This window comes from Halichoeres trimaculatus, unplaced genomic scaffold (assembly GCF_033239565.1).
Source record: "Halichoeres trimaculatus isolate MK-OKI-2021-1 unplaced genomic scaffold, fHalTri1.1 fHalTri1_scaffold_13, whole genome shotgun sequence".
Lineage (NCBI taxonomy): Eukaryota > Metazoa > Chordata > Actinopteri > Labriformes > Labridae > Halichoeres > Halichoeres trimaculatus.
Genome location: NW_027437191.1, coordinates 33,745,991 through 33,771,011, shown reverse-complemented (window position 1 = coordinate 33,771,011; position 25,021 = coordinate 33,745,991). Strand labels below are relative to the sequence as shown.

General features: G+C 37.9%; 1 protein-coding gene across 1 annotated transcript in view; it reads right to left on the bottom strand.

Moving 5' to 3' along the window:
- Window positions 1-17,664, bottom strand: part of fndc1 (fibronectin type III domain containing 1) — a 58,155-nt gene extending 40,491 nt beyond the window's left edge. Inside the window, exons 1-3 of the mRNA XM_074685558.1 lie at window positions 17,547-17,664; window positions 4,649-4,837; window positions 1,766-1,834 (exon numbers count right to left, since the gene is read on the bottom strand). Coding sequence (XP_074541659.1) covers window positions 1,766-1,834; window positions 4,649-4,837; window positions 17,547-17,619 — 331 coding nt within the window. The 5' untranslated portion in view covers window positions 17,620-17,664. The remainder of the gene's footprint in view (window positions 1-1,765; window positions 1,835-4,648; window positions 4,838-17,546) is intronic.
- Between the last annotated feature and the right edge of the window lie 7,357 nt (window positions 17,665-25,021).

Here is a 25,021-nt window from a genome sequence, read left to right as displayed (position 1 = left end):
GAGCTACTATCCTAAAAAATCACTTGTTATGGTCAACTCTGTGACAACATGAAGGACTGAGACGCCTGTTGCAGCAGCTCTCTCTTCCTTGTCTGTTTCTTGTCATTTTTCTGTCTCTTTTTCAACATTTTTACATTTGGAGTGGGTCAGTACTTTGTATGGCTCATTTGTTGGTCATGGACACCAAACTGGTTTTGTCATCAGTGATATTTTTACTATTTGTGCCCCTGTGTTCGTCTGGAGATCCTACATGTAACCATGGGTGCATTGTTTACATGTGAAATCAGCTGTTAGCAGCCTGTAGCATGTCAATGCTAACTGGTGCTAGGCCAGATGTTTCCCACAAGGTGAGGAGAAGCTACTGCAGACAGAGAGGCGAGGCTAGATTGGAGCCAAAATAACAGTCTGAAATTTAGTTTCTTATGGACCACCATATTAAAAAAAAGGCAGATGCCGATATGCTTCAAAATGGCAAATATCGGTGCAGATATCTGTCTATCCCTATTCATCATCTTTCATCACCAAATCTTGCACCACCATCAACATTTGATCCAATCCAAAAAACAAAATCCTTGTCTATTTCTAGTAATTTTTTCGTCTCTTTTTCATCATCTTTGTATTTGGAGTGGGTCATTACTTTATATGGTTCATTTGTTGGTCGTGGACACCAAACTGGTTTTGTCATCAGTGATATTTTTACTATTTGTGCCCCTGTGTTTGTCTGGAGATCCTACATGTAACCATGGGTGCATTGTTTACATGTAAAATCAGCTGTTAGCAGCCTGTAGCATGTCAATGCTAACTGGTGCAAGGCCAGATGTTTCCCACAAGCTGAGGAGAAGGAGGTGAGGATGACGTGCTGGTTCTCAGGTGTGAGCTAAGAAGTGACGACATGGACCTGTCCTTCCATCCATCGTTATTGGGAACGTAAGATCTATCTCCAATAAGATGGACGAGCTAGCTGTGCTAACCCAGCAACAGAGGGAATACCAGAGGGCAGAGTAGCATCATGCTATTCACAGACATGGCTAACAGAGCTAACAGCAGACACCAATGCTTTTTGGACTTTCTGTACACTATTTTACTTTTGTTTTCTTGTATTGATGCTTTGACTCCTGTATTTCCATCATAGCACTGGCCTGCCGATAGCACTACATACGGCTGGCTACAGTCGTACGGTACACACTTACAACGTTAGCTTGTTGTCACGTTTCAAACAGCAGCGCTATGTAACTGTACTGATGAAAACCTTACCTCGTGGCGCTGTTTCAGGTAAAAAGTTGATTTGGACAAAAGAAAAATGTTCCAAAACAAATGCCTGTTTAAAAGTCACACCTTTTCAACGGCTGTTTTTGTCTGCTATGTGTCTCCTGTAATTTTAAAGTCAGCTGAAGCAGTGACAGTAAATATGTGATATAAAATCACAGTTTGCACCATTAAAGGCAACAAACTGTAAACTTTGGATCACCTGCCAGAAAAGCCTTCTTCGTTTGACAGATAGTGATGTAGCAGACTGAGATAAATGAGTGTTTTCCTCACTAATCCCTCTGTGACAGAGGAGTGGAGGAATGCTGATGTTCCCAGAGGATGAAACATCATTCCTCTGGATTCTGTTCCTCCTTCATATTGAAGCTGACAGGAGATCATTAGAGAAAAACACTTTAAGGGATTTCCCTGGATAGGGTTACTGTCCTGGTTAAAGACAGACAGACCACTCCCATCTTCCCACGTGTTGTTGGTAACGACGCTTTGAGATCAGGTTTACCTGTTGATGAGTTGTTGACAGGTTCCCCGCCCAACACGACAAAGCCGTCCAGGTTGATCCATGAAATGTCTGAAAGAAGATCGAGATACTTCAAACACGTTATCTCATAAATTACAGTTATTAAAATTCTGTGAGATTATAGATTTCAGTTTATTGTAAATCATGTACAAAGAAACTAGAACTGTTTCATAAAAGGAGGAAGCTGTTCTGATTTAAAAGGATTTAAAATGTTAAAAAAAAAAAAAACGAGAGTGGTAGCCAAGCTAAAGCTAAGGCAAAAAAACTGAAATCTAATCAAGTGTTTTCGTTCTATTTTAGGTAAAAACTGTCTTATCATACTTAATATGAGCCACTTTAAACTGACCAGTTCAGAAAAATGTCTTGTTTGAGGTTATTTAAGGGTAAAATTAGGTCTGAATTGCTTGTAACAAGTAAAAAAAAAAATCTTCCAATGTAACAAGAGAAAAGTTTCTTGTATTAAGACATTATTCTAGTTACAAGGACATTTTTAAACAAAGGTTTCTTGTTCCATTGTCAGATTTTTGTTTTAAAGAAATTAGAACTCATTTTTCCTTTAATAACATTAAAACAAAACATTTTTCTGGACTGATCAGTTAAATATGGCTCATATCAAGTAAAACAAGACAATTTTATCTTAAATAAGACAAAAACACTCGATAAAGTTTCAGTTTTTTGCAGTGTAAGAGGAATAACCTTATGGAATAACCTGGAAAAAGTTACCAAAGGAGCAAAATCAAAGTATATCTTTAAAAATATCATCAAAACTAGTATACTTAAATAATATGGGGAAAAGTGTTAAGATAAAAAATATTCATGGAAATTAGGGAAGTCAACAGTCTTCTGTTGTTTTTTTCTTTTTCATTTTCTCTTATTTTTGAAACAAGAAACATGACATGTAAAAGGCATGATGGCCTGTTTTTAAATTTTGTATTCAGTGATATGTAAATGATATTTTGTGGGAGAAGAGGCAGCACTGCAAAAAACGGAAATCTCGCCAAGTGTTTTTTTTTTTCTCAGAATAAAATGTTTTATAGACAAACAAGAGAAGAGACAGAAAAGTTCAAAAAGCAGAGATTAAGAAACCAAGTTAAAAGAAACAGTACGTTACAGTACACTGCAAAAAAAAAATTACCATATCAAGTGTTTTTGTCTTGTTTCAGTATGAAATATGATAAAAATGAGACAAAAAATAAGACAAAAATGAGGTTGAGAAGAGAAAAGTTGTTTGTATTAAGACATTATTTGAGTTTCAAGCAAATTTTTGCACAAATTTTTCTTCCTTCTCATATTTTTTTTATTTGTTACAGCAATTTAGACCTGAATTTAGTCTTTAAATAACTTGAAACAAAACATTTTTTCTGGTCTGTTCAGGTGAATGTGGCTCAGATTGAGTATAATCAAACAACTTTTACTTAAAATAAGACAAAAACAACCTTGATAAGATTTCAGTTTTTTTGCAGTGAGACAAAACAGGAAACTTTCTTCTTTCTGCTTCCTTTTCATTCATGTGTGTTATTTCTATTTTTTGTATTAAATGTTAATTTTTTTGACAGAATGAAATAAAGTCAAATCAAAATCAAAATCAAATTAAATCTGAAAGAAGGGAAATTTTTTTTTTATTATTTTGATCCCAGAATCAAGGAAGTCAAAGAGACGGATTGCTTCTTGGTTTAAAATAAGAATGATTTATGTTTTAGCATTTTCCAGGAGGATAGTGGACATCTTTTTTCCAATCTCCCCTTTTTCTTTACAGTCCATATAACAACCTGTTTTTACACCCACAGGTCAGACAGCCTGGTGTTATTTACGACAACTGATGCTACAACACATGCCCTCAGAAACTCTCAGACTCTGATTCTGTGCCAGAGAGTTAAGGCAGGCTGCACCAGGGCTGGAAAAACCACAGGGACACCCCATCACACACACACACACACACACACACACACACACACACACACACACACACACTTACATAACACACAAACACTTCAGCGAGCACCGACACACAACACAAGACAATGTATGACCTCAGCACTTGGCACCGCCCTATCTCCCACCACAACCACCACCAAACACACATGTTGCACACACACACATGCACACACACACATGCACACAAGCGACCACAACACAGAGGGTTGGTTTATAGAAGCCGGGCTGGGTTTGGATGTGGAAAAGACGGGCTTGGCTGCAGACGTTGAGCTGCTGATGAAGTATGGCTCTCAGAGGCCGAGGACGGAGGAAAGTGGAATAATGACAAAAACAGACCCGACTGTGTCAACACGGCAAACTCAGTGTATATAGAAACTAAACGGCTTGTCTAAAGTTTACAAGGCAGGATCAGGAACAACCAAAGACGCTGTTAAGTCTTAAAATAATGTCCTCCTAAGCCTTAAATAACCAGCGTCTGCCGGGCTGGGCTGAGCGTCACCCTCCCACTGGTGATTCCCCCTGCGTCCTTCCTTCCTTCCTTTTTCCTTCCTCCGTTTCTTTCAGGCAAACTTCTGTCACAGCTCATCCAATGATGAACTAATCGGCGACTGCTAAAAAACAATTATACACGCACCTCACCTCTTGGCGTCTCTGCTGCGTACACAGCTTTGCACATCCCCTCCTTTTGCTCTTGGCTCTGGCCTTGAGAAAGAGCAGAACTCCAAGATCTGAAAGCTCAGGCCACAGCTTACGCCAAATCTCCTTTCCTTGCTCTCCATTGGTCCATTCATCTTCCTCTGGATTACTTATTTGTCTAGCAATGCTATCAGCGCTCCCCAGGCCCCTTAAACGAACCTATAAGCTCCAGCGTGATTTGTTTACGTCATTCATTCTCAAATACTCTCAAAGACTCTGATCTGTTTTTCTTACCGACATCCTCCAGAGGATCCGAGCGACCGTCCCTCCCTGGTTTAGTGAAGCGGTGGTACCGTATCGGTTTGCTGACGCCGAAGCGCTCCACAGGTCGTCCGTCCAGAAGGATCGAAGGTTCCCAGCTCTCCTTGAAGTCCTTGTCCACAGGTGTCTGTTTTCCATTCTGTGGCCTCTGGGGCTTCTCAGCTGCAAAACACATGAAATCAAGAAGAAACACGTTGGTATAAAGTTAATTTTACTGTCTCATTTGTCTTTATTCATTATCTTAAAGGCCAACACTGGAGAAATTGTGTTTCCTTGCAACAAATGCGTTGAAACGCTGAAGTTAAAAAAAAAGAAAATGGAAAAAAAAATGCTAAAAGCAGCAAAAAAGAGCTGAAAATGTGGCATTGAAAAAAAGAAGATGCAGAAGAAATAGTAAAAGTAGTAGAAATATAGGTAAACGTAGTAGAAGAAAAAGCAGCAGTTTGAGTTGTATTAGTTGTGGAAGAAGGTTTCAATGGTAACCTGCTTGTTAGCCTGTGAAGAGCTGCAGCTATTTCAGTTCTGTCTGAGTCAAAAGATGAACAAGTGAAAAGAAGGGCCTAAATTTCCTGCTGCTGTGCCGAAATGGTAGGAGTTATTGACAACGTGAGAATCTGAAGACTTTGGTGAACACAGTGATGTGTTTCTTAGGTCTGTTGAGCCAAAAATGAGGACAGGACGGCAAGTTAAATATGTTATTACGAATAGCGCTGACACAAAGCTATATGTCAAAACTAACATTTCAGTAGATTGTGGGAAATGAGGTTTTGTCTCTCATTTGGGCATTTTTGTGCCAAACGGTACAATCTTTATCTAAGATACTCGCTTTGTTTGAGGTGGGAGAAGCCGGGATGTATTGATGTATTTTTTATGTATCTAGAGTGAATTTTCTGGGAGTTATGAGAGTTTGTTCAGGAAACTTCTAATGTCTCAGCAGCAGCCTCCTTCAATCACATAGAGCAGCGATTTTGTGAAAGTTTGTGTTGCTTAGACAATGAAATCTCAAAAACTGTTAAATATATCTAAAAGTTACATCATACATGAACAGTTGAAAGATTTGTGAACATTTAAAAGCAAAAATGGAGTCTGTAAGTGGAAGTGTGCTAAAGTTTTAGCATCTCAAAGTTTAGGGAGATTTAGGCAGCAAAGCCGAAGTTTCCCATTCATTCCAATGGGGCCACTTGTGTCAGAAAAAGCTGAATAACTCAAAAATGCTAAGGGTCAGGGATGAGAAAAGTCATAGCAATCATCTTTTAAAGGAGCTGGATAGTTTAAAATTTGAACAGTGAAAATAAGACAAATTTTGAAGGAGTAGCAGCTCAGCAAAAAAAAGAAGAGAGTAGAAGAACAGTTCGTTAAAATGCTGAGTCAGCATTTCAACATACTGCAGTTGTAGGTCAACTGTAACACAGCTCTGTGTCAGTGCCATCAGAAAGCATTTATTATGCTTGGCCATTAGAGTTTCTCCTCCATTGATGAAGTATAAACTCCAGCAAAAGGCCGGTCTGAGAAACACAAGCTATTTTGATGGTTACATAAATAAACGGGTATTTGCTTAGATGCTAACAGCTCATGACAATAAGCAATCCTGAGTCTCCCTCTTGGCTGGATTCACTCAAAACAAAACAAGAAAACAGTAACAGCAGTGTTTTGTATAGCAACTGCCTCCATGCTCGTCTCTCAGCATGCCTACCAGACTAACACGGTGTAGGTGTGGGAGCCAACATCACACCCAGCTCGTAAAGCAGAGCCCTGAACATGGCTGTTTAATATTTGACTCTATGAAACTGTCTCATATGGAAGAAAAAAAGCTGCCCCAGAGACAAGTGCTTACATGGGAAATAATAAACATCCTTTCAGATGTTAATGAGATGTTGCTGGCTCGGTTCATCAAACACAAACGACCTCATGCCTGAAAGCTTACACCAAATGTTGAGTCCTCAGCTGACTCAAGTGGCTTCATAAAAAGTCTGACGCCCAGAAAGAGCTGGTCTAATACCTGTTAACAAGCCTGAACTTTTCATAAAAATGATTCATAAAAACACAGATTGTGTATTTGCAGCTGTAGACCCGCTCTATGTACAACATCAACTTCCAGATTCACATACAGACGTCATTTAGTTCAGTGTATACAGCCTCAGTTTTACTGCTCTGCTTGATCTCGTGCTTTGTTTCCTTTGTAGACTGATGTGGATTTCCACACTGAGAAAAAAAATACTAAAAATATGACCTAACATTCAACAGTCAAGTGTTTCTGTAAGTCCAATAGTCTGTCCATTTCTAGCTCTGTTTTTGGTCTCCTCCAGCGAGATCTGTTAGTGCTCTCTCCGCTCAAAACAACCATCTGCATTTTCCCTCGTTGTGGTCGAAGAGCGGAAAAGTTTATATCTAATTACTTGTTTAACTCCATGATTGACAGCCCTATTGGCGACTTAATCTTTAATGAACATTACCCTATGCCAATTTGCACTAGATATAGACTGATATGTTTCTTTCAGGGCCGATACCAATACCAATACCAATAACCAGTAGTCAAGGAAGCCGATAACCGATATTTGGAGCCGATATTCATTTGCAGTAAAAGTGAAAATATTGGTGTCAAAATTTGGGATTGTATGAATTTCAATACTTCATTTTGTTAAAAACCTTTAAGCACATGTTCATCAAACAGCTCCCAGTCTCTGCAGCTGTCTGATAAAGATGAATAAAAACTTATATTGATTTTCTGTCAACAGTTAGATGGCACTGTGGATGGGACAATGCTAGACAGTGAGGCATGGCTGTATTAGAGCCAGAAATAACACAGTCTGAAATTTAATTTCTTATCGTATCAACCAGATTAAAAAAAGGACAATGCTGATATGCTTCAAAATGCAAAATAATATTTATCACCGATAATCAGTCTATCTCTAATTTGTGGACATCAGGTTAATCCCCAGCCCTCAGGAATTTTTTACAGTTTACAGTTTCATTTGTCAGACGCTTTTGTCCTAAGCGACGTACAACACAAGCAAGAATTCAGACAGAAGGAAAACCTAGTTAGTGCGACAACAGTGCTACAAGTTATTCGGCTGCGGGTGCTGCCATTAAGGGCAAGTTGTCTTTTTGTTTGTTTGTTTGTTTGTTTTTTGGGGGGGTACAATAATCAACAAGCCAACAAACAACAATTAATTGCTGCAACAGTATACCTCGATCTTCAACAACATTCAGTAATAGTGCTAAAAAATCATAAGAGCTGAGTCTTAGACCTACTGACTCATTCTCCCCCTGAGGACAAAGAGGAGAAGGCTCAGATTAAGGTCTAAGTGTTCCCTGAACAGATGAGTTCAGGCATCTCTTAAAGTAGAAAGGGACTCTGTGGATCGTATAGAGTTAGGTAACTCGTTCCACCATTTGGGAACAACAGAGGAGAAGAGTCTGGCTAGAGATTTGGAGCCGCGCTGGGCTGGGAGCACCAGGCGTCTTTCACGAGGGCAGAAGGAGTGTAGAGCTGGATCAGGGACCCCAGGTAGGCAGGAGCCGTTCTTGTCAATGTTTGGTAAGCCAGAAGAAGAGCTTTGAATTTGATTCGAGCTTCTACTTTTGTATTTGTATTTAGTGTTTCAGTAAATTAGTATTTAAAAATTAATACTTTTTAACGTATCTTTTGGTGCATTCCATTTCTACTCAGAAGTTGAAATTTTCATTGATGTTTGTCGCAATGAAACAGCAGTATATATTGTAATATTCCATATCCACATATAGAAATTTTGCTGTTACGGCAAGTTTTTCCGACCTGGCAACTGGAATGCTTTTAACACGGAGATTACGCCATTCCCGCTCCCCACTTTCCAGTTCCGATGTAAATGGAACGTACCATTTTTTTTGTATATTTTGTATTTTTTAATGTTTACTTTCCTAGATTTAGTATCTTAGCATTTTGAAAATTAGCCTAAATTCTGTGTACAGTTATTACTGTGTTTACATCGTCTACTTTCTGCTTGATGTGCTTTCAACTTCCCCTTCAGAGCAGATAAAGTTTTGTGAATTTGAAGTGCGGCTCCTGAAAGTTTGTGTACAATGAGTTAGCATATTAGCTCGAGATCAGCAAGAGAAACAAGCACCTGCATAAACGTTCACAAACATAAAAGTCTGCTTCAAACAAAAAGACTCAAGAAGTATAGAAATGTCTAGACGTCAAGACTCTGGCTACATATGATATTGGTGCAGTGTGTTACTGCTAGCTACAAGGGTTATTTTTGGCATCACTTTTGCTCAGCTAGAGGAGGTGGAGACATGTCGTCCATCTTTATTTACAGTCAGTGGTCATAGCTCTCATTAGCACAAAGATATGAACTGTGGCGCTCTGAAATAAGATACAAACGAACAAACTGTGAGTGAGCTTTGGCGACTGGTGGTGTCAGTTTTATTAGCTTCCAGCGGTGTCGTATATTATCGTCAGCGTTGCCTGTCCCTGTCATAAACAGCTGGTCCTTTAAAGGTTTACAGCAGCACTTTCACTTTAGTGTTGTCACAAAATCACTTCATCACTTTAAAGTCCTGTTGTCTGCGGGACAGGTGTGCTCCCAGCTGGATCTGCACTCTCACTTTTCACATTAAGGATTAACTGCATCCCAGGCCGGTCTGCAGATGGTCCCGGCTCTCAGGAGGCCTGCCAAGGTGATTCTCAACTTTTAAGTATGTGCTGAGAGACGGCTGTGTCGCTGCGTCGATCCACTCCAGATAACGTTTAGGAGCACGTCGAGCCAAAGAGCATGAAGTGTGTAAGTGTTTCTCCACCATCAGTAAAATAACAAAACACAGTGTCTCCCCGTTATTTCCTCATCAGGAGAGTGTTTCATGGGAGTCAGTTTTATCAGCTGCTTGTGGTAGACTCCACTGACACAAGTCTGGACGCACTTCAATCAGCTCCAGGAGGTTTCCATTAAGGCTGTGTCTTACGTAGGAAAGGATCTGTTCCCTTTGTCCAGACATCGTACTGGGATTTAGCCCCCTTGGAAATTTACGATCCAAGGGCAGACCAGAGATTTCTGATTAAATCAAGACTCCCTCTGAGAGCGCTGCACATGCACCGCTGCAATCCAAGAATAAACAGTTTGGGACGCGACCGAGCGACTGTAACGTCACAATCCTGCAGAGAGCGACTCTGTCAGGGCGTCGCCAGGAGAAACCGGAGCGATTATGTAACACGATCCATGCTTTATTAGTGAATGTGGAGTGGAGAGACAGGCAGACAGGTTATAATCGAGTTAGACAGCAGCAATTATAAGTATGTGAGGAATGAATGTGTGAGCTGAGAGTCAACGTGCTAATGTAGTTAATGATTAAACCTTATGCTAAAAGTGTTAGCGGTGGATGTAAAGTAAAAACTGACAGTTTGCTACAAAAATCCCATCTATGTGGGAGCTGTCAGGTCAGAGAACTCCTGTTAAACCTTTCAAGATTATACCTGCTTCACTTTTACAAGAGCTCCTCTCTACCTGGCCACAAACGTTACAGACGCTGACCTGCTGCTAACCCCCAGCCCGTAACAACGGCGCCCTGACAGACTCGCCCAGGATGGTATGTGAGGAGGAGGTGAACTGAGGAGAGGAGGCTCATCAAACATGAGGTGATGCTGAAGCTGTCGATTCTCCTTTAGTCCCTGCACTCATACATCTGTAGGTGTTTAGCTAATTGAATAATGCGCTCTATTGGAAATACCACATGCTAGAAAACAACGACTGAAGAATCTTTTGGAGCCGTTAAGTGTTGGCACCACGAGCAAGTGACGTCAAAGTTTCCACAAACTAATGTTCGATGTTTGTTTATTTATTTATTTATTTATCATTTCCACCAAACAGAAGAGATCTGTGTGGTGTTTCCTCTCCTCCTCCACCAATAATTTAGACCAAAGGTCTCCAACCTGTGGCTCTGGGGCCTCATGCAGCCCTTGGACTCCTTTGCAGTGGCTCTTTGTACCTTTAAGAAATATTACTGAAATAGAGAATTTTTATTTTTCTTACAGAGGGTATTGATGATTAAAGACACTGACACTGAATAAAATCCTGTGTTAATATTTTGTTGAAGTATATATGCATCACATCTGTCAAATAAACTTTCAATTTTTTTTGAGTTTTTGCAATTTTTTTAACTTTTGCAAATTTTTGTATTAAAATTTTTGGAAAACTTTAACAGTTTTTTGAATTTTTATTAGATTTCCTTTTTTTATTATCTGCAAATTTTTGCAACTTACATAAATTCTAATTTTCAAAAAATTGGCCAATTTTTGAAATTGGCCAATTTTTGGAAAGTTTAAATTTTTTGTGAAAAAAAAAAAATCAAAAAAACATTTAGATTCTTTTTTTGGCAAATTTTATGGAACTTTGGCAAACTATTGAAATTTCAGAATTTTGAAAACTTTTTCGTTTTTTTTTTTTTTTTTGAGGGGGGGGGGATTTTTGAAACTTAAAATGTGTTAAAAATTTTGCGGATTATTGAAGTTTCATAATTTTTGGGAATTTATGAAATTTCTTGACACGGCAATTGTTTATTTTTTTAATATAGGCAAACATATTGAAAATAATAAACTAAGACATCACGTTTTGTTTTATTGATTCAAAAAATGTTCTGTTTAGATAATTATTCACTAGATTTTCACTAGGTATACAACTGTATCCATTTTTTTTGTCTTTATTGTGAAGATAAAGTAGATTTTGTGGCTCCTGAATGACTTTAATTCATGTGAGCTGAGGAAAAATGGCTCCTATAAAAGTAAAAATTACATAATCCCTGATTTAGAACAATCAGGCTATTTGACTGGAACTTTTTTAACACACACCCTGCAGCCAATCAGAATTGAGTATTCACCCACACCATGGTATAAAAATTCATTAATCACCTGAAATGGTGGCTCAGTATCTAAAAAGTCGGTAGAACTTCTACCAACTTTTCAGTAGTCCCAAGACTTATTCACAGCAAACATGAGTCTCGGGGTACCCCAGGGCTCAACTCTCGGTCCCCTCCTCTTCTTCCTTGACACATGTTTGCTAACTCACATTATGATTAATTCTGCATCTTTCCTGACAGCATCTTGTTATAACATCTATTCCAGGTGTATTGATTTCTCCAGAAACTGTCTCAGTAAAGTCAAACTGTTGATTCTTTTTGTTCAGCCAGACACGAAACATATCGATTTGATACAATCTCTTGCAGGAGCCAGAAACCTGAGGAGTTATTTTGACAGCTACCTGACCTTTTGTGGTCATGTTAATAGAGTTTTGCAGTATTCAAAAGGTCAGATTCAGCTGGATTACAGGTTTGTGATCTGGATCAAAGTCATCAAACCGTGGCATGTAATCACTTTCCAGGGCTGGGTTTCCCAAATGATTAAATAAAGAATAATCACTTCTCAGTCATGCTCAGAGTTTTTGTTTAATTTGCTCAATTATCCGTATCTGGGACAAATGATAACAGCCAAATAAAATCAGATCGAAACAAATCTTATTCGTTACGCTCACAGCAAAGAAAATATTCATAAGACGAGCCTTTTTTCCAAAGTGGTTGATGTTCACAAAAATACACAGATTGTTGTAGTGCTGGTTTTGTTTAACAGTACATGCTACAAAAGACACGTATTGTTAGAGGGAGTCTATAAGAGCTTGTTCTGTGGATAAACGTTTCACACAGAGATGCTGATTTAAATCTTTGACCCCACAAATAAAACTTTGTTCATCATTAGATAACTTCAAAAGGGAAGTGAACAGTCACCAGATTGTAAGTCCTTTTTTTGTATGTTAGACTTAAAGCTCCTGTGAGACACCTTCAGACTTCAGACTGAGGTGATTTTGGTCTCACCAAGTGGGACCTTGTTTGTCTTCGGTGATCTAGTGCCATACGTACAATACAATTTGGCCATACATTTTTAATTAATTAATTAATTGATTGATTTATTTATACATTAATTTATTTTTTCATTTATTTTATTTATTTATTTATTTATTTTTTATTTATATCATTATCATTTTATTATTATTATTATTATTATTATTATTATTATTATTATTATTATTATTATTAATAATAACAATAATAATAATAAACTATTTATTATTATTATCATTATTAAAATAATTATTATTGTTGTTGTTGTTGTTGTTGTTGTCATTGTTTTTATTTTTAATTTAAAAATGTAAACAAAGGCTGTTTTGGCAGAATGTTGCTTACGACCTTGTCAGTATTTATAGGCATTAATAATAATCACAACATCAAAGTAGTGCAAGGCCATAAAGGAGCATCTGTATCAGTTTCAGTCTGTTTTTACTTGCTTTGAAGTATTAAGTTGCTCTTATAAACCTATTTGTCTTGGTGAGGGGGCTGGAGTTAATCTTGCCCACAGCCACAAAATTCCTGGTAGCACCCCTGTCAGTTTAACCTTTCACCTGTGTTGAACCTTGCAGTAATGAACTCTGACATGAAGCTGACAGTAACTATGACGACGGCAATTTGATTTAAATTGCGATTCTTTGATATTCCCCAATTTTGGGGATTTTTAGATAATTTTTAACTTCAGACCGGGTGAAAAAGTTGGATGATGACGATGATGATTTCCCCAGACTATATCTGGAGCCGTATTTTCCCAAAAAATGAACATCACATGTGAGACAGTTTTTAGCCCAGCGTACAAAGAAAGACTAAAATGAAGGGCTTAAATTTGGAAAAAAAAATTTTTTTTAAAGGTCCCATATTCTGCAAAAATCACTTAATTAAGTCTTTTAGTGAAATTTGTGGGTCTTTGTCTTTCCTCCCAGCCCACAAAATGTGATATTTAATGACCAAACCTGTTCTTAGTAGAGCTTGTTAATGTAAAGTCCTGACCTAAAACGAGGTGTTTGGATTTTGGGGATTTGCCGACGTCAGCGATTCCCTTTATTGACCAATCAGGAGCAAGTCTGACCTGAGCAGATACCCCTGAACCCACTCCCTGCCCACTCTCCTTCCCGCTGCTGGAGAGAAATCTCTCTGTGCATGTGTGTGCCAGTCACTTCACGGCCGACTGCTTATCCAACTTTGGACAGTCCAACAGAGGGCTAGCCAATAGACTGGTCCTGAATCCAGGCGCATTACCAACCATCCTCCAACAAACCTGGGACCCTGGAAATGTGAGTATTTTAAATGCTGTGTGCTGTGGAGCAGATGGAAGAGCTTTTCCTCAGTGTCCCCTCTGTCTCTGTGTTAGCTTCAGGATGCTAACTTTAGCTGCAGTTAGCCTGTTGTTTTAGCCTGTAATGTTACGGTAAACGAGCTTCTCTGTTTTCTAAACATTGTGCACTCGGAGCTCGTGGCGCCGCTCTCAGTGACGTGGAAGAGCGGGGCGGTATCAGCGGTGGCTCATTTACATATGAAGGCCACGCCCACTAAATCAGAGCGTTCTGAACAGAGGGGCTATGAGAGCCTGGAAACAATGCTGCTGTGTTTGATTTATTGGCTTTTTGGACCAAAACATGTTACTACCATTTCATGAAGACATCAATGATCCAGATTAAACTGCAGGAAAGGAGCAGGATATGGGACCTTTAAACTGATTTCTAAACAGCCTTCGGTTTAAAAAAAGGGCGGATGTTTTTGCCAGAAAATGCCAAATATCTGCACTGGTAATCGGTCTATCACTAATTCACTTAGGTTGTTTCAATCAAGTTGACCACCTGAGCTGAGTATTTTTCTTCATTTTTAGGGTCTTGATTCATAAACCTGTGATGTTTATATTAAACGGCATCCCCAGCCTGAGGTTAGCAGGTATCATCATCATCTTTTAACACATGGTCGTGTTCACACGCCAACTCCTGGAGCCAAGACGACTCCTCGAACGACTCCCTTATGAAGATTGACATATTGAACCGTCGGTTTACGCTCCATCCTCCTGCTGCCCATCCACCGTGCTGGACAGGTGTTCACAGCCCAGGTGGTTCTTGTTTAAACAACTGGAACGGCGCCTAGATATGACATCATGACACGAGACATGCCATCGCTGTCAGGTTTGACAAGCGGCCAGGTTGCAGGTGTTCTGGGTCGAGCTCTGTCTGGTCGTGAAGGATTGTGGAAAATATTCGATCTGTTCTGTATCTGCCGTGTTTTTCCACCATGGAAAGTTATGAACTTCCTGGTTATTAATAATTTTCTGTCATGGCGTCCTGGGGCAGAGTTTAACACGTGAAGAGGAGAAATCTGAATCTGCTGGGTTACGGTTCCCTCTCTGCCCAAACTCTCCGTCTTAATTACTCCGCTCTGCAGACTTTCCTGGAGAGGGTCGTCTGAAACCGCACAGAAGAGGCTGAGATTGTGTATTATTCAAATAACCGTGATGTTTTTACTCCTCTTTCTGCTCCGTCCTCCATGTTCAGATATTCCCACGGGTCCAATTTCATCCCCTGTTCAGACAAACTTTGGAGTGACAGGCTGCTGACATGTGAGTGGAGAGAGTCAATGAGTAACACTCTCCTCTCTCTTAACAACGTCTGTCAGGACGCCGAGAGGAAAGCGCTCAGCTCCAAACCTCTTAGCGGAGCAGCGGCGGTGAAATGTGGTCACGTTAAGCGTCTCCCAGGTGTGTAAGCGTGTGTGTGTGAAGGTGTGTGAGTAGGAAACAGGCGACATGATTCCTCTAAAAATACTTCCTACAGAGATGGAAAAGGAGAGGACTCGGAGGAAAAGACCACAACAAAAAGCAGCTGCCTGTTTTCAGTGAAAGCAATGACCTCATGCTCTAAGTGCTAACAGAGAAGGAGGCATACAGACACTTAGAGATCCAGTGACATTAAAGTGGGCTGAGTAATCTGAAGGAGAGGGTTCGGTCAGGTCCTCTCCAAAACTCCTCAGGCTTTATAGCACTTTTAATATTCTGGACGGTTTTACAGCGCTGATGTCTTTCACTGAAGTCACATTTTAAAGAAAAATGTCCTCTGTGGTCTGCACTGATTTTCTTGTGGTTTTGATTCTCTGTACAGTTTCACTTTTAGAAGAGTAGGGGAGACCGGGTATGGTTGTAACATGGGGAGAGTTGTAACACCACCAAGTCCTCCAATCAGGGATAAGATAGGAGTCATATGATTATTTCAGTATTGGCAGGAAACAGGTGCAATTCAGATTCTATGGAGAAAAAACTGATTTTGAGGTAAAAAAGTAACATTTTTGATAAAGACTGTATGTGTTTTTAGCACTTACACTTTTCCAGATAAAGCCATGTGACTTATATCAGACACTCCAGGCCTACAAACAATCATTTGTCACCATTGTGACTTTAATTAAAAAAATAGACACAGACACACACACTTTTTTTGTTAAACCTCCATGTTAACCTCCATGTTAATTTTTTTTTTTCTGAAAGTTTTGCAAATTTTTGGAATGTTTGCTAATTTATTCTTTTTTTTCTGCAAATTTTTGCATAATATATAAATTCCAGGTTTCTTTAAAAAAAGAATTGCCTTTTTTTTTTCTTAATATTACACATTCTTGGAAATATAGCAAATTTTTAAAATTACATTTCTTATTTTATTTTCAGTTTTTAGAAATTTCATGATATTTTGTACATTTCAAAATTTCAATCTTTTTAATCCCTGCTAAAGTTTTGCAAATAATTTAAATACCTTCTTCAAAAAATAAAAAAATATATAAATTGCCTTTTTTTTCACTATTACACTTTCTTAAAAATGTAGCAAACTTGAAATTACATATTTTATTTAAATTTTAATTTTTGGGAAATTTATGACATTTTGTACATTTCAAATTTTTTTATTTTTTTAAATCCCTTCAAATTTTTGCAGAGATTATTTAAATCCCAGGGTTTTTTTTAAATTTTGCTATTTTTTTTCACAATTACACTTTCCTGAAAATGTAGCAAATTTTGAAACTACATTTATTATTTTTAATTTTATTTTTTAGCAAATTCAAAATTTCTGTTTTTAAATCTATGCACTTTTTTTTTTTTGTTTTACTTTTTTTTTTGAAAATGCAAATAAATGAAATTTATGATAATTTCTTAATTTATTAAATATATTTGCAATTTAATTAAAATTAAAAAAAACCCTAAGACATCACATGTGGAATTTTGTTAACACAAAAAACACCTCATTAAAAAAAAAATAAATAAAAAAAATGTGGGTACTTTGCTCTCAAGTTTGGGAACTGTGACTAAAAAAATCACTGAGTTGGAGGTGCTGCAGCAAAAAGTGTTACAACCATACCTGGTTTCCCCTATGTCTTCTACAATCTCTTTCCAACAGCTGATCAGAGATTAGACTCTGAAAGTAAATCTAAGGAAAAGCAACCCAAAAACAAAGGTAAACTCACTTCTTTCCCAAATGGGGGAAAGTTTTAGAGGCAGGTCATTTATTACCACCATCCGCCAGGTCAGTCACAAATATGGAAAAATGTGACTCCAAAAGAAAAAAAAAAGAGAGAGAAAAGCTCTGCTCTGTTTTCTCTGGTAATCTGATCCAGCCTGAAGTTTATCATCATCTTTTTACTGCTGATCACAGCCTGTGCAGGTTGCGCCTGCTGAATGATGCAAGGACTTGTTCCATGACTTCGACTCATGGCATCAGTTTTTCCTCTCATACACTGGTTTTATCAAAAAACTGAGCATGGAACATTTAAGCATTTAATCAAAGAGCAATCTGCAGCTACTGATCAGGAGAAGTTAGGGCTCACAGCCATGCACACCTAAATACACCATCACGTGTTTTCTGATACAGAAGCAGCAGAAATTCACGTTAAACTGCAACAGCTGTTCCAACACTCCAACTCTGTGCAGTCCATCCAGCTGCAAGAGGAGAGGAAGCAAAAGTGACCCAAGCTCAACGCCAACCTGCTCCAGAAGAAGAGAACAAACTTTTACCTGTCCATCCGAGTCCTGATGCGCAAAACGCGACGAATAGCGCCAAGAGCGTCCTGCTTGCGGCTAAAGCCATACTGAGTGCGGTGCGTCTGCTGCTGCTGTGGAGCGACGCGGCAGCTGGATGCAGACAGAGGGCAGGGACGCACCAGCCCTCTCCCTCCCTCCCTCCCTCCCTCCCTCCTTCCCCCTCTTCTTGACTGTCAAGCGGGAACTCGCTGCTTCTCTGTGTCAGCACAAAAAAAAACATCTCAGAGCAGTTGGTGTGACAATGAGTTAACCGGAAGTTCCACTCCAGGCGAGCACTTATCTTAGTTCAGATGCCATAAAAAGCGTGGAGCTGTCCGGTTAAAAAACAATTAAGTTAATTAATAAAAAAATAAAATAAAAATAAAATAAAATAAATAAATAAATAAATAATAATAATGATAATAATAAACTTCTGTTTTCAATCTTTTCACGGATTTTTCTCGACCTTGTTTCCTGATCTTGTCGTTGTAAATAAGTTTAAAAATTAAATAAATAAATAAACAAAATAAATGAATGAATAAATGAATAAAATATAAAAATAAAACTTCTGTTTTAATCTTTTCACGGATTTTTTGGATTTTTGTATACCTTATTTCCTGATCTTGTTGTTGTTGTAAGTTAGTTTAACAATTAAAACATAAATAAATAAAAATGAATAAATAAATGAACAAAAAAAAAAACTTTTGTTTTAATCTTTTTACGGATTTTCCTCAAACCTTAATTTCTGATTTTGTCGATTTAAATCAGTTTATAAAAAAGTAATAAACAAAAACAAATAAATAAGAAAAAATAAAACTTCTATTAATCTTTTAACGGCTTTTTCTCAAACCCTGAATCCTGATTTTGACATTGTAAATAAGTTTAAAAATAAAAAAATTAACATAAATAAACATAAATAAATAAATGAGAAAAAATAAAACTTCTGTTCTAATTTTTCCTCAAAAAATAACTAAATGTAAAAATTGAAAAATTAACTAAATAAATAAATAAGAAAAAATGGAACTTTAGTTCTAATTTTTTCACGAATTTTCCTCAAACCTTATTTCCCTAATTTTGTCATTGTAAATCAGTTTAAAAATAGAAAATAAACAAAAATAAATAATTGAATTAATTAATTAATTAATATAAAGATAAATAAATTAAAAAGAAAACATAAAACTTATGTTCTAATCTTTTTAGGGACTTTCTTAAAAAAAAATCCTGATTTTGTCATTGAAAATAAGTTTCAAAATTGAAAAAGAAAATTGGAAAAAAAAAAAAAAAACCTTTCATGTTACCTTGCTTCATTACTTCCACCTGTGTCATGATACCACAGCTCCACCACTTTTTGGCCAAAGAGCAGATGATCTAACTTATAATCACATTTCATTTTCAATTATCTAATTTAGCCACTAGATGGTGCAAAAGTCCAAGCTTAGACAAAAACAGGTGTTCAAGTGAGGTCAGACTTTATTAAGGCACTAATGTGCTCCATAACAATCAGCAGACGGCTCATAGCTGTCTCTGAAATCACCACTGTGTTGCTTAAAGCAGTAGTTAAAACATATTTAATGCATATTTTTCCATAATGAGCTCGTTTTGTGTGATCCTCTGCCCCAGTTTAATTCACACACAGTAAGAGAAGGAGGTCAGGACCTCTGCGTTTTATTTCCTTGGTTACTGTCCGAGTGTTTTCTGCCTCACTGGACGCGTCTGCAGTATTTCATTTGAGAAAACGGCTCAGGTCTCCTCTAGGAGGATTTGCTGTAAACCTTTTTGACCTCCTCTCCATAACAGCCAAAATCTCAGACGATCAGCAGCAGGAAGATGACAGATGGCCAATTAATGAGTCCATCCTGTTTCCACAGAGTGACTTCAGCTCAGTGCTTTTTGTTCTCATTAAGAATAAAAAAGATCACTCACATACTCAGATCAAAATAAGCCAACTTATAAATGATTATCTGCTGATCCAACTGTCTGAATAAACTCATCAAACGACTCATAAAGACAGCTTTATTGAAGTGTTTGCATCAGTTCGACTGCAGATCAACAGCTCTCTCTGTTGGCCGAGGACTTTAACTACACTTAAAAAAAACTTTTTGTTTATGAATGAATTAAAGAGACAGTATAAAACCAGGAGTAAAATGGGACATTAGGCTTTATTATTAACAACACTGTAAAAACTGGAATCTTATCAAGTGTTTTTGTCTTATTTTCAGTAAAAAATGTATTTTTAGACTTAATATGAGCCACATTCAACTGACCAGTTCAGAAAAACCTACTAAGGGAACAAGTTACAGGTATGCAAGTTTTTTTTAAGCAAATTTTTTGTTCCATTTGCAGATAAATTTTTTTTTTAAAGCAAATCAGACCTCATTTTGTCTTTAAATAAATTAAAATGATACATTTTTCTGGTCTGATCAGGTGAATGTGGCTCATATTGAGTATAATTAGACAATTTTTACTCAAGGTCCCATATTCTGCTCTTTTCCTGCGATTTTATATGGATCATTGATGTCTTCATGAAATGGTAGTAACATGTTTTGGTCCAAAAAGCCAATAAATCAAGCACAGCAGCATTGTTTCCAGGCTCTCATAGCCCCTCTGTTCAGAACGCTCTGATTTAGTGGGCGTGGCCTTCATATGTAAATGAGTCACCACTGATACCGCCCCGCTCTTCCACGTCACTGAGAGCGGCGCCACGAGCTCCGAGTGCACAATGTTTAGAAAACAGAGAAGCTGGTTTACCGTAACATTACAGGCTAAAACAACAGGCTAACTGCAGCTAAAGTTAGCATCCTGAAGCTAACACAGAGACAGGGGGGGCACTGAGGAAAAGCTCTTCCATCTGCTCCACAGCACACAGCATTTAAAACACTCACATTTCCAGGGTCCCAGGTTTGTTGGAGGATGGTTGGTAATGCGCCTGGATTCAGGACCAGTCTATTGGCTAGCCCTCTGTTGGACTGTCCAAAGTTGGACAAGCAGTCGGCCGTGAAGTGACTAGCTCACACATGCACAGTTTTACTGAGTGTAGCTGGAACATTTCCTGATAAATGAACTCTAGACACTTAGTCTGTCTTCTTCAGAGATGGGAAGCTTGAGCATGGAACTATGTGGCTGTTTACAGCCGAAAACAGAGCAGTGATGGCTCTTCGACTTCAGCATTCCCCTCCCTGCTGCTGGAGAGATTTCTCTCTCTGACCAATCAGGTCAGACTTGCTCCTGATTGGTCAAAAAAGAGAATCGCTGACATCGGCAAATCCCTTAAATCCAAACAGCTGGTTTTAGGTCAGGATTTTACATTAACAAGCTCTACTAAGAACAGGTTTGGTCATTAAATATCACATTTTGTGGGCTGGAAGGAAAGACAAAGACCCACAAATTTCACAAAAAGACTTAATAAAGTGATTTTTGCTTAATATGGGACCTTTAGGATAAGACAAAAACACTTGATAAGTTTAAAATTTTTTGCAGTGTATCCCATACTTAAATACGGTGGCGTATTACATTCCCCCTAAAATATAAAACAATCCCCCTCTTTTTACGACATAACTATCTATAAAACTGGATTTTTGATTTATTTTTTAATTTCCTGTTTAGCCTCCAAGTTCAAAGAAATGTTTAAAATACACTGAGCCTGAAAAAAAGGTCAAGTCTGCTCAGAAACTGTCATAAAATCAACACCTGTGTCATCCTCACATTTCAAAAGGCCGATGAAAACGTTGCCCTTTCCTTATTGGGTCACATCCTACCAAACCAAAACTTAATAAACTCGCTGTAGCGCTGAGACCTTTGTTTTTCCTGTCTGTCTACCCACACACACCCACACACACACACATGTGTGTGACTGCAGCAGCTCCAAACACAGAGCATGATTCAGCACAAAAAGCGATTCATCTTTAAGCCCCCCCATCTCCAAAAATCTTATCCAAGCAGATTGTTGTCTGCTTCATTCACTCCCTGCCGGCTCGCAAGATGTGCACACACTCTGCAGGTTATCCACACACACACACACATACACACACACTGAGAGGGAGGAGGTTGGATTGCTCCTTTGGCCAGCTCAGTGCACCAGGTACAAGGTGCCCTGTCTTGTTATCGTCATGCCTGTGGTTGTTTATGTTTGTTCCAGGTAGCGCTGACATGATGTAGACGGTAAAATCGTCCATCTACTCTTATAATCTGTATCCAACTGGACTGGATGTCTGCATCAGTTTACCTTATCTGTGTTACAGCACTGTGAAAGCTGTGCTCCTATTCTTTCATCAGCCACACATGACGTTACGCTGTGAGAGAAGGAGGTCATCGACGTATCACCACCTTTACCTGGAGCACTGAGACAGTCTTTGGAGTTTAAACCTCACACACTGATGAGGAATATCTGAGCCAGCTCTTTGTGTGTCTAAAGTTTCCAGGGAGAGTTGAGAGAAAGAAGAAAAATCCAATTAGCTGCCTCAGAGAGGAACCAAAAATAGGTTGGTTCAGTAAATAGAGGTGCCCAGCTTCAAGCGGAGTCTGGGTCCTCGTTATTTTGTAATTATATGCTCAGCTGAAAGTCAATTTGATGAAACTAGCGAGGAATACCAAAAGATGCAAAATCCTGCAGCTAACTCCTAAATCTCAGTGGAAGATCCTAGGCTGTTCAGTCAGAGGGCGTCACATCTGAGGCACTAAAAGACACAAAGGTGTACCTCAAGGCTCAGTTCTGGGACCACTCTAATTTACTCTCTACATCCACTGCCTGGGTCAATCGTACCAAATGATCATTTTCACTTTTATGCTGACGATGCTGTTATTTATTGCTACTAGCCTACATCTACACTAGCTTTGGGAAATCTACAACATGCTTCTGGTTTAATCTAGGGATCTGCAACCTTTTAATTTCATAGGAGCCATTTTTCCTCAGCTCACCTGGATTAAAGTCATTCAGGAGCCACAAAATCTACTTTATCTTCACAATAAAGTATATAAAGTTTTAAATTCTAAATAAAGATAAAATCTAGGGAATTATTATCTAAATGAGAAATATTTTTGAATTTATGAAGTTGGACCAGTGATTTTTTTTTTTTATTTAAAAAAAAATCTTCAAAATTTTAAATTGTTTTGAAATTTCCAAAATTTGCAAGAAAGTTTAAAAAACAAATAATTTAATAAATTTGGAATTTATTTATTTAAACTTTATTTTTTCTAAAAAAAAAGTTATCAATTATTTTTTATTAAAATTTATATATATTATATAATATTTTTATACAATGTACAAAGAAGTGTAGTACACATTTTATTTTTCAAAAAGACATGTATAAATAGTTTTGCTGGAAAATTAAAAAAAATTGAAAAACAATAAAAAACAATTAAAAAACTACAAAAAAATAGAAATGCATTTTTAAAGAATTATATTATTTACAAATATAAAAAAATGACATTTCAAAAAAATTGCCCAAATTTCAAAAATTTTTGAATTTTAAACTTTTGCAAGTATTAAACAAAAAAAAAACTGTTAACATTTCAACATTTTTGAAAGAATACTTGAATTTATAACACACATTGGTTAATTTTGCTCAACTTCTTTTTTTTGTTGTTGTTTGCTTATGTCTTGCCTTATATCAAGCATATATATTAAGCTAACACATGTGCAGTTAAATGAATAGGAGGAGGTGTAGGAGGTGAAGTAGAGCGGTGGCAGGCTTTATTGACAGATGGGATGAAGATTTAGTTAAATTAAATGTTAACGCAGGATTTTATTTAGTGTCAGTGTCTTTAATCATCAATACCCTCTGGAAGAAAAATAAAAACTCTTTAATAATATTTTTTAAAGCTACAAGGAGCCACTGCAAAGGAGTCAAAGAGCCGCAGGTTGAAGAACCTTGGTCTAAATTCAGCTTAGCCAGCTAAAACTTGTTCTAACTCATGTTGTTGTTTTCATCTGTCAAGAGCAGATGAAAAAAACATCAACTCTACATCAACTGCCTGGGTCGTCTACATTGGTCCATTTACAGTCATTCTTGCCAAATTTGGTGGCTATCTTTCCTCATTACTAATCTTGAAAGATGGATTACACAACCTAAGATCTCTGAGCTTTGTGCGGTTTGTTGTTCCCAGATTCTGTACTGAGTTGGGAAAGAAGGCCTTTAGGTTCTCTGCTCTTTTCACAGACTGAACTTAAGCTGCCAAACTTGGGGTCTCTGAATGTTTTTAATCTGTGGTTATGACACTGGAATACCTACTTTCCGAATGTTACTGTTTTAATCAATGACTTCCTGACCTATCTGTACTGTACTGAGTCGCTGTGACTGTGTAATACTGCCACTCTTGTTCAGGTTTCCCTTGAAAAATGATCTTCTGATCTTAACGGGACTAACCTGGTTAAATAAAGATTGAATAAAAGTAAAATATCTAAACTAAGGTTATAATGTCTGATCTTTGTTGAAACTGTGCTTGATACAGTTAGTTTGGTGCTGATAAGCTGCCCTGTGATAAAGTGACAGGTAAAGACGCTGTGTTTCTAACCTGTCAACAGATTGATTCCTTTTAGGCTAAACTAGTGTGACACACGTCGAAGTGTCAGACTACACTACACTTTTCAGCTTGTGGCTCCACTTCCTGCACACGTTCTGAGTCCTCTCTGAAAGCCTGCCCCACATCCTGGCGGTTGGGTAAGCTGTACTGACGGCCCAGGTTTATCTGTGCCTGCCAGGATGTGGAGGACCTTTAAATTATAAACTGCTGCTGGAGGGACTCTGCTATCAGAGCAGCTGCTCTCAGTAGGAGGTGGATTTTATGGTTCCTGGTTCATACGGTGGTGTCTAAACTACAGCTGAATAATTTCTCCAGAAACCAACCATCCAAAAACATGTTTTTAAAAATATCTTTCCAGAGATTCAAACATTTCCACCCAACTGTGCCTTAAAGAGGTACTGGCTGTGGCCTGTTTTGTCGTCAAATATCTGGTGAAACTTTCCTCAGACTTTGTCAGGTACCTGGACTCTGTTTCTAAGGCTCCTGGCTCAGCTGCCGACCTGCTGGCCTTTCTGTGTAACAGATACATGGATTACAGCGTGTCACTCAGCGTGTCACTCAGCAGGTAAAGCGTTGGTTACTGGTGTTTGAAACTAGAGCAGAAAACAAAAGAATAAATAAACATCTGACCCTTTGCCTCTGTTATCTTAAACCAAATACTGATTATTTACATTATAAGTTGGCCACATGATGTTTAAAATTGATATTTTGTGATTTGGACTTTAAAGAGGGGGTATTGTGTTACCCATAATTAAAAATGTATGAAAACATGTACAAATTTTCAAACTGCTACACAGTCATATGTTGGAGAAATCCCTGAATCTGTCTGTAAACTTCTCTTCAAGAGATTTTCTTAAGTGATGTGGTCGTTACATAACAACCTCCTGTTTCATGACACTTTGGAAGGGTGGGCCTCAAACACCAAGGTCAGCACTCTGCTCTGCCTCCAG